The following is a 19,604-nucleotide window of genomic DNA, read 5'->3' as shown; positions in this document are numbered from 1 at the left end:
CCAGTGTTCAATCTTCCTGTAGTATTGAATAAGTATTATTTTCAAGTAATTGAAGCATCTTATTATGGTATTCTTCAGAATCGAGGACTACTGTAGCATTGCCTTTATCTGCCGGTAATATTATTATATTCCTATTGTTTTTCAGGTTTTTTATATCCTGTCGTTCAGTTAAAGAAATGTTATCTCTAGGAGGTTTCGCATTATTATTAATGAAAATGGATTCAATTCGTACTCAAATGGCTAAACTCAAATGAGTTTAGCCATTTGAGTATGTAGGAGTGAAGTAGTCTTTTCTATTTTAGTAAGGAGAGATTCCTTAGGAATAAATTTTGGTGAAGGAATGAAATTAAGACCTTTGCAGAGAATACTTTTTTCGGATGCTGTAAGAATGTGAGAGGACTTGTTTATTACAACTTTGTCAGGATTGATGTGGGCGTTTGTAAAATCAAGTGTATTCTGCATCCTCTTAAGATTCTCAAATTTTCTAATAAGGTTAATCTTGTTATTATATTGTATCTGTGTTGCTTGGGCTTCACTATTCATAAAAAACTCATGCAAACTATCATTATCCAGAACTTCTTCAAGCTTTTGAGCTAAAGATCTTTTATTGTTGAACAAAAAAGCCAGAGTATGTTTCGTATCAGAAATTCTTTCGCTGAGTAGATCTAACTTTACCTTCCGATAGTTTTTTTTGGCACATAGTGTTGTTATATTCTCCTTAAAACAGATTTTAAAGATTCTTTTTAAAGAATCTTTAAAAAAACACTGCAAACACTGCATGAAATTTACAACATTTTAAGAATACTAACCTGTTACCATTCAGTCCTATCTTCTTCAGTGTTTTTTTAAAGCTTCTTTTTATATTATTTAGAGATGCCTTGTCATGTAGCCTATAAATCCGTTCAGGAACATTGACTCGGTTGTTTTGATACATTATTATAAATAGATTTAATGACTAAAACCAAGAATAATTGTAAGCTTTAATGATATAAAACACTACTAGTTTTGGCTTTTGACAGCCTTCTTCAGGTATCTTCTGAACATAGGAAACAACTTAAATGTAAATACAATGTTCTTTTCATGTCAATTATGTACTGCAATTTTCCTGTGCTTCTCAGTTTTAAACTTCAGTGTTTTTATTTCTGTTTCCTATTTTTGCTGGGATAGATCTGAAAGCATCTTTTGTTGCCATGATGAGTTTGAAAGAAAAATTGTGGACTGCAGAGAAATCATCCTTAATCATGAACATTTAAATAACAATTTTGAGCTACAACATCCCCGATAGCCACTCTGCTGTTGTTCAGTACTGGCATTCATGAGTCTGCAAGCACGCACTCAACAAACAATGCCACGTTTAAAAGAACAACTTAAATGTAAATACGTTTTTTTCATGTCAATTATGTACTACAATTTTCCTGTGCTTCTCAGTTTTAAACTTCAGTGTTTGTATTGCTATTTCCTATTTTTAGAAGACACCTGAAGAAGGCTGTCAAAAGCCGAAACTAGTAGTGTTTTATATCATTAAAGCCTTGCAATTATTCTCGGTTTTAGTCATTAAATCTCTTTATAATAATGTATCAAAACAACCGAGTCAATGTTCCTGAATGCATATATATATATATATATATATGACAGTACTACATGAAAAAATTACATCATTACTAACTTCCTATCTACAATTTTCCTCCAAATCAGTCTGTTACTTGTCAAGACTCCAACATTATCAGATCTTATATCTCTATCGTCTAAGGCACTTTGTACCGTATCAATCCACCTATATCTTGGTCTTCCTCTGGGTCGTTTTCCTGCCAACCTGGCAGAGAACACTTGTTTTGCTAATCTTTCCTCTCCCATTCTATTTAAGTGACCATACCACCTGAGATTAGCTCTGCTAACGCATTCCTGGATGCTGACAATGTCAAGTTCTTTCCTAATATCCTCATTTTTAATATGATATTGCCATTGATGCCATCTGTTCACGCCTCTAATCTTTCTCAGGACTCTCATATCTGCGGTCTCTAGTCTTTGGTCAAGTGTTTTACTTCTGACCCAGCTCTCAGATCCATAAGTTAAAACTGGTTTGAACACTGTCTTGTATACAGCTAATTTAGTGTTCCGACTAATTTCTTTCTTATTCCATATGAATTTATTCAATTGACTTCCCACGATACCAGCTTTGCTGATTCTGTTGTCTATTTCTATATTTAGTTTACCATCTTCAGTAAAAATTGTGCCTAAGTAGCTGAAATGTTTTACTTGTTCCACAGGTTCTCCATTCACAACACAGTTGACATTTTCAATGATTCTGCCTATTTTCATTGTCTTTGTCTTTTTATTGCTGACCTTCATACCATATCTATTACAACAGCTATTCAATTTAGTCAGGGAATCTTGCAGACTTGTAGCGGATTTATTTAGAAGTATAACATCATCCGCATAAAGCAAAGAGCTGACATTAACATCTCCAATTTTGATATCTGGTTTAATACCACATTCCTTCATAATGTGATCCATATAGATAATGAATAACAGAGGGGATAATGTACATCCTTGTCTCACACCAGATTTAACATTAAACCATCTTCCTGTACTTCCTTCAATTCTAACTGCTGACTCACAACTCAAATAAAGACTAAGTATTTCTTGATATAATGCCCCATTGACACCATATGACTGCAGCGTATTGAATAGCTTCTCTCTTGGCACCTTGTCATATGCCTTTTCCAAATCGACAAAACTTAAATACAGATCTTTGTTATATTCCCATGCTTTCTCGACTATTTGTCGTAAAGTGAAGATCTGATCCTGACAGCCTCTATTTGGCCTGAATCCAGCTTGTTCTTCACCAAGCTTTTCTTCCACAATTCTTCTCAACCGTTTCTCAAGTATACTTGCATAGATCTTGCCAGGAACACTCAGTAGGGAAATACCTCTGTAATTCTCACATTCAGTTTTATTTCCCTTTTTATATATGGGTACTATGAGAGCTCTACTCCAATCATCGGGAATTCGTCCCTCTGTCCAGGCTTTCTGAACTATGCAGTGCAGCCACTGTAAGACTCTTATACCACCATACTTCAGCATTTCTGGTCGAATATCATCTACTCCTGCTGCCTTTCCACATTTCAAGCCTTTGATGGCTTTATCAACTTCAAGTATGGATATGTATTCCTGACTGCATGCCTGGTCAGTGTTTTTTATCACTGTGCTATCATCACTGCTTGTTTCATTTAGCAGTTTTTCAAAGTAATTACTCCATACTTCAAGGATATCTTTTTCTCCTGTTCATTTCACCTTTATCATCTCTAATTCCTTTTACAGCACTCTTTCCTCCATTCCTAAGCTTCTTCAACAACCTCCAGAATATTTTGCCACCTTCTTGATATTTATTTTCTATATTCTTGCCAAAGTCCTCCCATGACTTTTGTTTAGCTAGTTTTACACACTGTTTAGCTTTCTTACATTTGTCTCTGTATTCTGTAAGAGTAAAAGCTGACTTATTTGCCAGGAACTTTTGATATGCTTTCTTCATTTCCTTCACTGCCTCTTTAACTTCCTGTGTCCACCAGGGAGTTCTGATTTTTTTATCCTTGCACACAAACTCACCACATGCCTCTCTGGCAGAATCAATCAATGTTTCCTTCAGAGTTTGCCACTGAATCTCCAAGGTTTGATTCCTGTTCTCGAACTCTTTCATTTTCTGTTCAATAATATTTCTGTATTTTAGTCTACAGTTCACATCTGAGAGCTGCTCAACTTTTATTCGTTTTAAAACTTTCTTAGATGTTATTCTTTTCAATATGAAATTCAATTTTATCCTGCTCAAGACTAAATAGTGATCACTTCCAATTTCAAATCCTCTGTACACTCTGGTGTCCTGCACCAAGGAGAAAACATCACTATCAAGAATAACATAGTCAATGAGACTTTTCTTATTCCTAGCCTCTTCTCTCCATGTGAATTTGTGCACATTTTTATGTTGGAACATGATGTTAGTAATAACCAGTCCATGTCCTGAGCAGAAATCCAACAGATATTTGCCATTATTATTAGCTTTGCTCTTTTCTCCAAATTTTCCCAAAATATTTTTGTATGTCTCACAATCATTTCCTACTCTGCTATTTAGATCCCCAACAAGGACCAACTTTTCCTTTTTCATTGTGTCAGTTGCTTTTTCTAAAGCCTCAAAAAATTCCTCCACTTCTACCTTAGTAGAACCTTCTGTGGGACTATAGGCACAAATAAGTCTCATTGTCCAGTTCCCCATTCTCATATTTGCCCACATTACTCTACTTGAGACTGACTGCCATTCAAGAAGATTAGCCTCGTATTTTGTGTTGAATACTATGGCTACTCCTTCTTTTCCTTGATTGTCATTGCCTGAATATAACATTTTGTATTTATTGCTCAGAAAGATCTCACCAGTTTTGGTCTTTTTTGTTTCAGTCACCCCTATTATGTCGATCTGGTACTTATCTAATTCCTCAGCTAGCTCCATTTCTTTGCCATTCAGGCTTCTTACATTGATAGTACCGATCTTTAACTCTGGTGATGTTGAGTTGGGGTTTGTTTTCAGATTTGTTCCAGTAGCTGACTTTTCGCTGTTCGCCCTGGTTCCCTGGCGAAAACAACGGGGGCCTTGTTTAACCGGGCGACGCCCCAGCCGGCATGAAATTTTGTCATGTTGTACCATCATTTTTTATTTTGGTTTAACCAATAAGAATACAATTTGGTCGGCTAAATCCCAAATTGCCAGCCCATCCTCGTTCGTTCAGTATCAAAGTAGATACCCAACAGGGTGCACCACGAGAAGGTGAGGATTGGACATTAGGTCATAAGCCCTGGTCGGTTCTCCGCATTCCTTTAAAGGCTATGTGGAGGTCTCCTCTCAGTTATACAGCTTTGACCCTTAAGCACCCCTTAAGCATATATATATATATATATATATATAACTAATATATATAGCTCATATATAGAAGCTAATGACTTGCCTTAGTATCCCATAATGCAAAGCATATATCCTTACGGACATATATAATGCTATGATTATGGGAAGGGTCACTACACAGACTGGTTTCGACCTTTATTGAGGTCTCATCAGTGGGAGCCAGTGTCACACTTTATTAAAAAAATAATGTGTTACACCTTTTGGCTACTCATATATGAAAATATGACTTCTGCATTGCCCCAGTTCTGAAAATACTTCAGACACAAACTTTGTTTGCTTACACTTGGATAAAGGATTAATCCAGGAAAAAATTTCTTGGTATCTTTAATTTATAGTATAATCAAGTAGAAAAACTTCAAACAGAACAAGCAAAGCTGGTTTGTTAGGAAGCCATTTCAATAAATTTACATGGAATAAGAGAAATTTGCCAAAACACAAACTAGCCAATATGCAAGACAGTGTCAGACCAATTTTAGCTTCTGGAGCTGAGAGCTGAGTTAGAAATAAAGCAGTTGATCAAAGACTTGAGACCACCGATATTCAAGTTTTGCAGGATAAAGATGGCATCCATGGTAGAATCATATTAAAAATAAAGATGTTAAGAAGAAACTTAACATTGTTAGCATTCATGAATACACGAGTAGCGCTAATCTAAGGTGGTATGATTACTTAAACAGAATGGGAGAGGAACAGCTAGAAAAACAGGCATTTGATACTAATCGGAAAGCAGGAAAAAGGTGTAGAAGATCAAGGTCTAGGTGAATTAATTCATTTTGAAGTGCCCTAGAAGACAAAAACATTAAGATATGACAATATCAAAGTGCTGACACTTGATGCACTAATTTACAGGAAAATTGTTATAGGGGATATCCTATACAACCACATATCAGGAAATTGATAATGGTGATTTTATTAAAAGAAAAGAAACTGGTTCTATTGTTCACTAATGATGAAATTCTTACTGTGGCATTTTTTTTAATAATCCCATTTGTTTATGGAATGGGGACACCAACTATATTGCTTAACTTTTTTTTTTGTTTTGTTTTTTTATTTCTGTTTCTTAAATGTATATATTGTTTGAATTTGTCTGTTGAAAAGTGTTTTTGTTGAATAAAATATTTTTTTTTAAAAGCTCCATCCTTACCTGATTCATGTATGCCACTTGGTATGAAACCAGAGGATAATAATACAAAATTAGTTCCGGTGCAAGTTGGTAAGTATTTTCCCATTTATACTTATAATGCCAACTGTTAATAGATACTTTTCTTCAGAGAACAGGCAAAAAAATTGCTCACTGTTTTTGAAAACTTGAAGCATGTTTGAGTACTTTGCCCAAATATGTTAGGCTCTTCATCAAAATATTAAGAACGATATAAAACTTTGAAATGACACTAAGTTTCTAAATTAAATTGTTTCATCATTCATTTATGAACAGTTTTTTGTTAAGGACATAGTAGCTTCCTTATTTCTTCCTAGGGTATATTAGGTATAAGTTACATTAGATTAATTAAACTGTGCATTCTAGCTGTAGTAACATGGAATAAACACTATAGTCCTTCTTGCCAAAATGTTGCACTTTTGTGTAACATTTTGGCAATATGGACATGCACACAGGGCCGGCGGATGTGGGCATGCAGGCACCGTTACAAAGGGGGGGTGCTGCCACCGGGGCATGGTTCATAAGTTAATTTTTATCATAAAAATAAAAAATTCTTAGAATGATCAATATTAAAATAAATAAGGCCGGATACACTGAATAAAAATTTAAAAAAAATTTATATTGCCGTCTCTTTGATCAGCCAGCTGTTTACAGTTTTGCAGCAAGAGCAGGCTAAATGCTTGCCTGCAGAATGTTGTGTCTACTGCAGTTTATCTGAAGTGAAACAGTGCATTATGCGCAGAAATGAATTTTCGTACAAAACATTTGTTGCTAGTTAACCAGTTATATGGTATGCATCTCAGTAGGCTACTGACAGTAGTGCAGTGCAGAGTATTATTTCGTCTGTGTCGTGTTGTGTAATATGGTACTCATATCAGTATGTTACTAACAGTAGTGCAGTGTGAACTATTATTTCGTCTCTGTGTCGTGTTGTGTAACAGTTTCTTATGGGTATAAAATAGAAATGGAATCAAAAATTAAAAAAAGTTATCCAGTGCTTGAAATCATAAGCATCATGCTGAGAAAGAATTGGATATTAAGAAACGAACTGGGGCTCTTAATAAATTTGTTAAAATATTAAAATATTCTAATGGAGATTGTAACCAACTCGATACATCAGAAATCAGAGTTGAAGAACCGTGCATCATCCACTTTGCATGAAAGTACTATTGCAACTATTGAACAAGATAACAAGACGCATGATTTAAGTGAAAAACCGTTAGGAGAAGGTTTAGTTGTAGTTGACCACGAAACTAACACATTGCTGGTCTCTGTAAATTTAGAATCCAGGTGAATGGGGAAATATTGATGAAAAATTACGAGTTGTTTTAATTGAAATGGGGCCTGTTCAAAAGAAAAATATATATCCCAGAGATACATATGGTCGTAAATTTGGCGACACGTATTATAATAGAAAAATGGAAAATGGGGAGCTTGTGCCAAGAACATGGCTCATTTATTCCGAAACTTTAAATTCTGTTTTTTGCTTTTTTTGCAAACTTTTTGCGCCTACTGAATCAAGTAGTGTTTTAGAAGATTATAACAATTGGAAAAATGTAAGTACAACTTTGCATAGACATGAGACTAGTTTAACTCACATGAAAAATTTCTTAAAATGGAAGGAACTTGATAAAATTTAAAAAACAAAACTACTATTGATTGACAGACTCAAAGCCTGTATGAAATTGAAAAGAAACATTGGACGAGTGTTTTGGAACGCTTGATTGAAATGATTAAATTCCTCGGTAGCCAAACGTTAGCTTTACATGGATCGTCTGATAAATTATATGAAAGGAATAACGGCAATTTTTTAAAATTAGTCAAACTGTTCGCAAAGTTTGATCCCCTTATGGAAAATCATGTTGGAAGGGCCCTACAACGAAACAATAGAGTACACTATTTGATTAAAGACAGTCAAAATGAAATATTGGAAACTTTAATAACTCAATCAGGTATACAATTTTATTATCAATTCGAAAATCTAAATATTATTCCATAATTTTAGACTGCACACCTGATGCAAGTAAAACAGAACAAATGACCATTCTTATTCACTTTGTTTCCTGTGACAATGGAATTGTCAAGATCAGGGAAAACTTTTTAGGTTTTGCAGATATATCAGATTCTACAAGAAGTGGTTTATGTGCAACAATAATGGAACAACTGAAAAATGGAACATTCCCATTGAAGACATGCAAGGTCAAGTGTATAACAATGGGGCAAATATGAAAGGGAAAAAATATGGGCTCCAAAATTTGCTTTTGAACAAAAATCCTCGAGCTTTTTAAGTGCCATGTACTGCTCATACTCTAAATTTAATCATTAACGATGCAGCCAAGGTGTATGCAGATACAATTAGTTTCTTTGCAATTATTCAAGAAATATACAATTTCTTTTCATTCACGTTGAAACGGCCATCAGAAATGCAATGGGAAAGTAAAATTAATGGAATCTGTCCTCTACAATATCAGTTAGGAGAAATTTACAATGCACTTTTTGAAATTTTAAATAATAAAATTTTAATAAAGAAACTCAGCATGAAGCATAAACATTATGTGCTAAAATAAAGGACTACAAATTTATTTGCTCTCTTATAACTTGGCATGATTTATTTAACAGAATAAACCCTGCGAGTAAAATGCTTCAAGACAAAAATATGAACATTACACTTGATTTAGAATCTATCGAAAGCTTAAAAATATTCTTACAAGAGTATCGATCAGATACAAATTTTAAAGAAGTTCTAAAAACGGCAAAAGAACTGAGTGAAGAGGTGGATGGAGAACAAGAATTTAAAACTGGTACGGAAGTTCGACGACAAAAGAAGACATGACAATTTGACTACGAGCATGACAAAACGCCACAATCACCAGAAGATAAATTTAGAGTGAATGTGTTTTATACACTTCTTGACTTGCAATGTGTTCGTTAATAGAACGTTTTGAACAACTAAAAACATATTATGATCATTTCAATTTCTTGTATTGATTACTACAAATTAATAACGAAGGTTTACAAAAAAAATTGTGACGATTTAGAGATTCTCTTGAAGGACAATGACAATAAAGACGTAAATGCAATAGAACTATATGACGAGTTATGTGCTTTCCAGGATATTTTTCGGAAGGATAATTTAAATATTCAAAACCCTTTCAATATTCTTAATTTTATTGTGTCCAATTATTTATCTTTCCCTAACTTTTCAATTGCTTTAAGAATACTATTAACCTTACCTGTTAGCGTAGCGAGTGGTGAACGTTCCTTTTCCAAGTTGAAATTGATTAAAACCTAGTTAAGAACATGTATGTCACAAAATAGGCTTGTTAGTTTGGCGTTAATAGCTATTCAAAATGATATATGTGCGGAATTGGATGTTAAGACCATTATTTCTAATTTTGTGAATATGAAATCAAAAACCCTAAAATTTTAATTTAAAAAATTTCAAGTATATTTATGTAATATAATTTATTTTCTGTTATTCTGTAAAGATGTTATTTTTTGAATACTTATATTTAATGTCCTAATTATTTCTGAATTCTTTTCTTATTTTCTCATCTATCTTGAGTTTCTTTTATTTTCCTAAAAGATAGTTCCACTTATAAAAATTATTAAAAATTTTTTTTCAAGTTACTAAGAATTTAGTAACTTGTAAAATACAAGAATTTTTTAAACTTTAGTTCAAAGAAATTTTAACTTGAATTAAAATTGATTTTAATTTTGTTAGTGATTGAGGTCAGTGAGAAATCTATAAGCCCTATATCATTATATTCAGCTATTAAAGTGAAATGGCTTTATCAAAATTTGCTTTAACTTTTGAGAAATTTTTAATATTCGGGTTTTTAACGATTATCCTGCCTAGCCAAACACCCCCGGTTTGTTACAATTAGCGAACCAACTGTGGCTGTTCTGTCAAAATTTATTTAAAAAATTTCAAATAATTTAAATTTTTATTATCGTAAAAGAGCCACACACGCCCGCATCATTACAGGGGTGCTTAGATAGAAATTTCATGTGGGTGGCAAAGACCCTAGTGCTGATTCTGCACACACACACATGAATATTTAAGAAAGTTTAGAAACACTTCTTCATAATTCAAATTTCAACTATAACTGTGAACTTATTATTATGAACATTCATGAAATTATATTTAATTGCATACAGTGATTCATGATAACATTTATTTTTAAATTATGATTTCTCTTAAAGTATTCTAATAGTGCATATTACATCATTTATTCATTCTAGTATTCAGTATTGGTCTTGTAATTTAGAGCTGATTATATTTTGTGCCTATGCATTCTGTGTAGGTCTTACCACTTCCCCCCCCAAGTTATAAGGCAATGTGATACATATTGCAATATACCTATATGGAGATTATATGTATTAATTAGTTTCTGTGTGTTAAGGCTTGAGATTAAACACACTAATTCTTCCAATATTTCATCTTTCATATAATCAGAAAGCACAGTATGAAACTTGCAACACTAAACTTTAGTCTTAGAGACTTAAAGCTGAGGCCTCAATTGTAAACTGGGATCTTGAAGTATTAGTGTTTTCCAAATTTTGGGAAGTTTTGTACATCCATATTTACTTAGGTTAGGCTGATTTCTGAAGGCATGTGCAGATTCTGAAAACAGTTTTCTACGTCTTCTAAATTTGTTGTAATGGAATGTAGTGTTTTTCTTCCAGTTCATTCTATCTAGAGTGGTATCTAGAGCATGGTCTGCAAGGTCCAGTTGACCATAGAATTGATTGCAAATGTGTTTATTTATTTTCTATGCAGATGATGATTGATCTTCCTGTCTGTTCATAGTAAGCCAACTTTGCATGAACAGGAAACTATATACATACCAGGAACTGAGAGAGAGAGGAGGGAGTTAGTCTTTAGTGGAATGGATAAGGGTGGCTATTTTCATATGGGGCATGAAGGGCTTTATTTCTTTTAAATTCCAGCTGTGTTTTTTTTTTTTTTTTTGATGTGCCTTAGATGTAGGAGATTGCGATCCATTCATTGGACATCATTAGATGCCTTGATGAGAACTTGATCTTGTTGTATGCTTTTCTGAAGGCTTCAACTCCTTGAAGACCAGTCACTCTGGTCATGCCATCCTTCCATCTCATTGGTGGTCTACCACTTCCTCTTTTTCCAGGAACTTTGCCTGTTACTGTTTTAAGAAATCTTCCTTCCATTCTTTCAATGTGTTCAAAGTATTTTAACTTTCTTCTGTCAGTACCTTAAAAGTTCTGCTGATCCTTTTTAGCATCTGTCCATGGTCTGCCTTTCAGCATAGGAGATCCCCAACTGTCTCCTGTAACACCACATCTTCTTTAGATTCCAGGTTTCGCTCCATAAGTTGCAAATGAAGAAACAGCTGTATTCAGAATCCTCAAGTTTTTTCTATGGAAATAGATCCGTCCAGATTTTAGACAAGTCTCTGATTGATGTTTTAGCCATTTCTAATTATGTTGTCTTCTAAACAGCAATTCTTCACATTAATAATACTGAAGTACTTGAATTTGCAGACTTCCTCATTTATTTTTCTGTTAAGGTACACTTGTTTCTCACGAGCTTCCCTTTCTTTTGAGAACCATAATCTTTGTCTTGATAGAGCTGATTCTAAGTCCTCTGTTTTTGCTGATCTGTTAATTCTGTCAACAATTTGTCTTAGTTCTTCCTTCTCATTACAAAGGAGTACTGTGTTATCATCATACTTAGATTACTGATCTATCTGCCATCTGTCCTAATTCCTGTCTTAAGCTCATCCAATGCTATGATGTCTTTGGCATAGATACTAAAACAGGTAAGGAGAAAATAGGCATCCTTGCCTAACTCCTCTGCCTACCTGAAGCCAGTCAGTTAATTCAACAGCTGTTCTTACTGTGGTTTCTTGCTCACTTTACAATAATATGCTAAGGAAAACCATTATTTTCATTACCTCACACATTGAACACAGAAAAAAAAACTTTGAAGTAGTCTGTGAAACACATTACCAAAAGGAGTCTAAACTCTTTATACTTCTCAGTGATCTAAAGCAAATGATCTGATTTCTGGTACCCTTCCCTTTCCTGAAACCTGATTATTCCTCAGACATCTTCACCTCAACTTTGGCCTTAATCCTATTTAGCCTTTTCTTTTGCTGAATCAATCAGTCACTCCCTTGGCCTCAATCCTATCTTTAATAAAATCTTTCTTGAATGAAAGATTAAATTAATAGTTCTTGCAATCCTTTATATCTCACTTCTTGTGTGGTGGTGGTATGAATATCATCTTCTTCCAGTCTCTATACCATGATCCTGTATCCCATATCTTTATAATTAATCTATGGAACACTCTTATCCCTCCAATCTCCAGTGGCCTTAATTAACTCTGCTGGGATTTCGTCTGCATCCAGATCCTTATTGTTAAGCTGTTTAACTGCTTTTTTAACCTCATGCTGAAGTGAAGGAGGATAGAAATCAAAATTTTCCTGGTGAGAGGACTCTTCCAAATTTTTCATATCCTCTCTGCTGTACATTTTCTCATAGTAGTCTATACATATGTGTTTTCAGTTCTTCTGTTAATGCTATATTTCTGTCTTTGATAACATTCAATTTGGACTTAAACTTCTGCTTAAGGTCACAAACTAAACAAAACATTAGTAATAACCTTCCTCATCCTGCCTGATGGCTTTTCTGACTTCTCTATGTAATCTTTTATATTCTTCAGTCACTGTGTCTTTGTTTCTCCTACTGCCTCCTTTTTGATCAGATCTCATGTTGAATCTGATATCCATGGATCTTTTTTGGCCTTCTAATTTAGGCCTAGATATTCACTCCTTCTCAGAGCATTTGGTGTATTCTCCTCACTTGTCTCCAAAAAATGATCCAATCATGTTGATGTTTTTTCTGTGAACAACCCACTAGGGTTTACTCTGATATTCAGTCTAGTGGAACAGGCTTGACTTGGAGGCTTTCAGAGTCTCAGTCTTACTTTGGCTGTTACTAACTGATCATATGTACCACTCTGCTCAAACAAAGATGCTTGTTTTCCACCATTAGACTGCCAGGATGTAATCATTCTGGTGGCTTGACTTATCAGTGTTAATGTTCAAGTATAGGTATTCCATCAGGAAGCAGATATTGGTAATAATTAATCTTTTAGCATGAGCAAATTTCAACAGTCTTTCGGCATAGATATTATGTTCTCCTAGCCTAAACTTGCCATTCCCAGGCCTAATTGTCATAATTTTTCCCATTTTTGCATTGAAGTCCCTAAGATGAAAAGTACATCTCTCCTTGGTAGGTAGTTCAAAACAGTCAGGGGCTTCATAGAACTTCTCCTCACTTTATTCATCAGGCCTATCTGTGTGTGGGAGGAAAGGTGCATAAACAACCACCATTGATACATTGGTAGGATGACCTTAAGTCTAATAAAAATTATCCTGTCATTAACAGGATTATAATCAAGGAGTGCACTTACCTGATCTCTCCTCAGTAGCACAGCTATAGCTCATACTGCTTTGAATCACCTCCTGAATAAACAACAATCTTACCATCCTGTCTTTTGACAAGATGGTATCAAAAGTACACATCTGTAATCCCATGTACCTATATAAAGTTCACCTCTAAGGATCATCGTATGGCTTCTGTATTCCTCATTCACAGTTATACTGACTTGTGTTGGAGACATGCTGCATAAGCTCTGATTATTCTGCATGGCAGCTGATGCATCATTAGATTTATTGCACTGGTGCCAAAAGCTAAGGACAAACTACATTTTTACCTGTATATGAAAAGTTTTTCATGACTACAGCCAAATATGGACATAAATTTGTTGTCAGCATACTAATAAATTACATTAGAGAATATGTTATAAATTTTGTACAAATTAAATTGCAATATGTTTTTGACAAAAGTTACAAATTTACTAAAGATGTAGTTAAGGAATTAATGTACAGTGCTTAAAAACTATGCGGAGAGAAATTTCAGTATGGAATATGTCCAACCCAAACTGTGATGCAGCTCCCATAATGTCATACCATGCTTAGCACTGAGGTGATTCAGGAATTCAGGGAAACTCTCCCACTCCTCCTTCAGAGCAAGGATAAGGTCTTTGTTTGTTTGTTTTCTGGAAGGGAATTTCAAGCAACAGTGTGTCTCAAATGTGTTCTATGGAATTGTAATCTGGAGAGTGTGCTGGCCACTCAGTTCAATTAATATCCTCAGTCTTCAGAAGTATCTCCATTGCTCGTATACAATGTGGTGTGGCATTGGTAATGTATACCCACTTTCTACTCAAAATCATCAGTTATACAAATTGCCACAAGCTGATTAGTATGAATTTGCAATTGTAATCTTCAGAAATAGTGTTTGTCCCTTAGGTTTAAGACACCAGTGTATAAGTAGCACAACCATATCTGGAAGGTTTTGGTCCAAATTCCATCTCATGCTGCACAGGTAAGGGACTTCAGCTTACTACATAAGGCAAATGCCTGGGAAAGAAGGCTCACTCTCATTGCATGAAACAAAAAAACAAAAAAAAAAAATAATGAATTAGGAAAGATTTGTCTTTTGCTGCTGGATACTCTAATAGCTTGGGGGGGGGGAAGAAAAGAATGCAAGAAAGATAGGGACTAATCTACAGATAATATAACAGATGTATATTACATGAAGTAAGGCATGGTCCGGCATCAGGTGCCTTGGGCTCACCACTCCTGTACTCACCAAAGTGTGCTTGAGTAAGGGGATAGTGATATCATTATTAAAATACTCCTGAAGAGAAGGTCATGGATTGGGCAAGTATTAACTATATTTTGATTCAAATGTAGGAACTGTAATTATTAGATAGGAAAGTGTGGTATATATGGTTGAGTTCTGCTGCAGAAAAAGGCCTCATTGGAATGAACCTAACCAGTAGAGCCTAACCACTAGGTTAGACTCTACTGGTTAAAGCAGAGGTTCCTAAACTTTCTCCATTCATGGCACCTTTAGTGCCTCAGTAATTTTTCACAGCACCCCTAGGCCAAAAAAATACCTAATAGTTCTATTTATTAAGTAGTTATGTTCAAACTTAATAAGTATTTGCATCCTAAAAACTCAATAGCCATTCGAAATAAAAAATGATACACAAGTTATTCATGCGTTATCCCAGGCACCATAGTGCTCAGTTTCAAAACCACTAGGTTAGAGATTTTATGATACCATATAGTTGAGAGGTGATGTGGGGACATGTTTGTGAATGTATCCACATGTGTGAGTGGGTTTTCTGCATACTGTGGAAGAGAAGTTACCATTAGGAAGGTGTATTACAAGGTGTCTAGGAAAGCTAGGCTATTGTTAGTTTCCTTTTCCATCATAAATTGAATTCTGGGATGTAGACTGTTGAAGTGACAATGAAAAGTCTGTTTCTCAGCCATGAGGCGAAATAGAGAACACACCTCAAAATCTTATTAGGATACAAGGTTTGAGAGGGCTCAGTCAAGAGCTTGTTTTTCAAAATCTTCCATGAAAACAATTATTGGGGGGGGGAGGAAATAGCAGTATCTTTTATCTGTTTGTAAATTTTGTTCTACCAAATATCTGAAATGGAAATAGTAAATTATGTTTGGGGACAGGCGCTTAATCATCGTATCTTTCGTTTACAAAGAAATCGGTGCTAACCATAGTGTGCTTCTTCACATTGACATAACATGGCTCTACAAAGGATGTATGCTTAGCAGGGTTTTTGAAATGCGTAAGGAGATCATTCAGTTTCTTACTAACCAGAATTAGAATTTAGTTCAAAACTTTGAAAGAAGAGATGCAGTAATTCGATTGGCCTACTTAGCAGATATTTTCACTCACCTAAATGAATTAAATATATCAATGCAAGGGTATGGTAAGAACATAATAACATTTAGTGAAAAATTATTTGCTTTTATTGAAAAACTAAAAATTTGGATACGTTGAGTTGAAAATAGTAATTTTGCAAACTTTCCCTTGCTTGATGAAATTGTTCTGGAAAATGCAAAAATCACAATTTTACTTGAAATTGTAATACAATTGCAACAATTGATCGATTCTTTTCATGGATATTGGCAAAGAGCAGAGGTGGATACTGGATCCATTTCTTTTTGATCTTAATTCTATAAGTGACGGTAATTTAATAAATGATGATCTTATTGAAATGCAAACCAGTGCACATATTCAAATGGAATTTGAAAAATTCGATTTAGAACAATTCTGGTGTACTCAGTTAGAACCATTTCCACTACTGGCGAAGGCAGCATTGCAGACATTTCTACCATTTGCTACCACCTAGCTTTGTGAAATGGGATTTTCATCACTTTTGCAATAAAAACAAAAACCTGAAATTGCTTAAATGCCAGTGATGATATGCGCATAGCCCTTTCAAAAAAGAAACCTCGCTTTCAAAATATTATTATGAAAACGCAACAACAAATTAGTCACTAAAAGTTTATATGTTATTTTGATTCTATGTTGATACATATATGTATATGTATTTTTCAGTAAATTGTTTTGCAATAAATTTTCTTTTTAACAAATAAATTTTATTTTCTAATAAATAAAAAATGCATTTTTCAAGGAGGTGCGAGAATGTAAATTGAAGTTCACTGGGAGTGCAGGCCAGTAAAAAGGTTAAGAACCACTGCTTTACAGTATACAGGAAACCCATTCATGCACACACATATACATTCACAAATTCCCCCCCCCCCCCCCACACACACATGCCAGTATGATATTGTGAAAACTCTGACTAATGGAGCCTACAACCTTTGTTCCAACCTCTTTTGGTTGGAACAAAATGACAATGTGCGTACAACTAATTATAGGTTTCTGAATGGTTCGTTTGTTAAATAAACCAAACAAGAAAAGTCATACCAACATTAAGTTGATTAAATTGTCTATGATTGCAGCAGCCCAAGGAATATTTCCTGAGAAAGTAAACTTGTTTAAGATTACTACAAGGGTGGTCTGAAAAGTTCTTGGTCTAACAATCAAAAAACGAATTTATAATTTCAAAATTATTTTTATTTTTTCAACATAATCTCCCTTAAGACTAATACATTTATTCCAGTGATGCTCCAGCACCATTATCCCGTCCCTGTAGTAGTTCTCAGTAAGATCGGCAAAATACCCCTCTACAGCTGCAATCAACTCTTGATTTGAAGAAAAACGCTGACCAACGAGGAAGAGTTTTAGTTTTGGGAAGAGATAGAAGTCAGAGGGAGCCTAAACTGAGGATAGGGTGGATGCTCGAACAATTCATAGTGCAGATCCCTTAATTTTCCCATTGCCAAAACACCTTTGTGAGCAGGTGCATTGTCCTGATGAAAGATGATTTTTTTCTTCTCCAAACCTGGTCTTTTCTCACGAATTTTTTCTTTCATCTAGTCTGGTTAAAAGATCAGAATAATATTCCCGAGTTATTGTTTTACCCTTTTCAAGATAATTAATAAACAAAATGCCTTTAGCAACCCAAAACACTGATGCCATGACCCTTCCTGCTGATGGAACTGACTTTGTCTTCTTTAGCTCTGAACTGGCTTCTGTTCCACTGTTTTGACTGCTGTTTGGAATTCTGGTGTGTAGTGGTGAATCTAAGTCTCATCCATAGTAATAAATCAATGCACAAAATCAGTTTTATTCTTGTTAAAACGCTTCAAGCACTGTTCAGAGATTTTCATGCAAGTTCATTTTTGATCTGTTGTGAGCAAGTGCGGCACCCATCTTGTGCAAAGCTTTTTCATTTGCAATTCTTCATGTTCTTTTGAAATGCCTATAGTCTCAGCAATTTCATGCACTTTGACTCGTTGGTCATCCAATACCATGTCGCGTGCTTGATCAATGATTTCTGGTGGTGTTACACTTTTTTTTGGACGTCCTTCACGTGGATCATCTTCAAGGCTGCCACGGCCATGTTTAAATTTGGCAGCTCATTTCTTAATTGTTGAAAACGAAGGAGAAGAGTGCCTATAAACTTTTATGAACTTCGAATGAATTTATTTTGGTGTTAAACCTTCTTTTACGAAGAATTTTATAACTGCACGATACTCAGTTTTATCCATTTCATGGGATACAGACAACACTTTTGCTTCAGACAGCTGTATAAAACACTACTTGATAGGATGTGACTTGCAATTTCACATGGATGCTTATGACAGATGTACCAACTTAAAAAAAATCTCTTGCCAATAGTGGTGCCATCTATGGTCGAGGCCAAGAACTTTTCAGACCATCCTTGTATTAGCCTCTCAGCAAAAACAATTGTTCAAAGAGTTCAAGACATTTTAAGCAACATCAAGAGTCAACCAAAAAACAAGGCCAATGATGTTGAATGAGTTTCCTTGGCTGTTGACTTTTTTTGTTCAAGGAATCACTGCTAAGTTCAAAGGGCTGAAGAATTAACATCCATGAACAGCATACATTAATGAATAACCAGGTAAAAATATTTTCAAAATCTAATTCAGTACATGTAGTGGAAATGTTTGAGGTTTTTTACAAGTGACAGCAGTAAAAATATGTGTGGTATAAAAAAGGCTTAGTTGGGTTTTCATGAATTATTTTTGCAGGTGTTATGCAGAAATATTTCAATCTGTCATAGTTCATGGAACCAAATAGAAATCAAATATCCTGACTTGTCCTACCAGACAAGAGTTCTGTGACTTAGCAATGGTAAAGTTTTGTCAAGATTTTTTGAGCTTAGGGACGAGAGTGAAATTTTTCTAAATGAAAACTGCCTTCAGCCAATGCTATCCAACACTGAATGACTTTGAAATGAGCTTTTCTTGCAGAGTTGACAGTGTATCTCAATGAATTCAATCTTAAAATGCAAAGCTGAAACAGTGCATATGTGTGAAACTTTTACTTTACTTTGGTAAAAGCGTTATGACAGCAACTAACATTTTTGAGCCACAAGTAATGTCATGCTGCTTATACTCATCCAATGTTATAAAAAGTTCAAAAACTAGATGTAAGATCTCCATTCCCACACAGATTTGCCTAATATACCTGTTGATCTTAAACTGCAGTTCCAGCAGTATTTTTCTGACCTGGTTGCAAGCACAAAAGAAATGTCTTTCAAAATGAATTTATTTAACTGTGCTATTGAGTAGTTTTCATCATGTCACTTTTAACATGTCATTACATCTACGATATAATGATTGGGAATACTAACCTTGGACTCAAAGTGAGCATAATTTTTTCTCATAAAGAAATCCATGCTTCTCACTAATTCTCCAAAAATTTGTTTTTACACAGTTATATTCTGTATTTTGTTAATAAAAAAAATGTGTAAATTTTTTTCTTTCGTTCTTATAAGTATATGATATCTTAGATCATGAAGCCTAAAATATTTTATTATCTGGTCCTTATCAGAAAAAATCTCTGATCTAAGACATTATCAACTCCATCAGCCCTACAAGATCGTGGTCTTCCTCTAGCTTTTTTTTTTTCTGCCATCCTGATATTAAATACCTGTTTTGCAAACATTTCATTTCTCATTTTTAGTTAGTTACC

At 34.5% G+C, this 19,604-nt stretch overlaps 1 protein-coding gene across 3 annotated transcripts in view; it reads left to right on the top strand.

Annotated features, from left to right (window-relative positions):
- cbc (protein CLP1 homolog) overlaps positions 1 to 19,604 on the top strand; it is a 194,100-nt gene that overhangs the window by 154,800 nt on the left and 19,696 nt on the right. For all 3 annotated transcript variants that reach the window (XM_090415421.1, XM_090415438.1, XM_090415432.1), the window contains exon 11: positions 6,081 to 6,161. In XM_090415421.1, the coding sequence (XP_090271547.1) occupies positions 6,081 to 6,161 (81 nt within the window). The remainder of the gene's footprint in view (positions 1 to 6,080; positions 6,162 to 19,604) is intronic.

Source organism: Typopeltis vanoorti, chromosome 1 (assembly GCF_054136105.1).
Source record: "Typopeltis vanoorti isolate ZY-2024b chromosome 1, IOZ_Tvanoo_1.0, whole genome shotgun sequence".
Lineage (NCBI taxonomy): Eukaryota > Metazoa > Arthropoda > Arachnida > Uropygi > Thelyphonidae > Typopeltis > Typopeltis vanoorti.
This window is presented reverse-complemented; position numbering and strand designations above follow the sequence as displayed.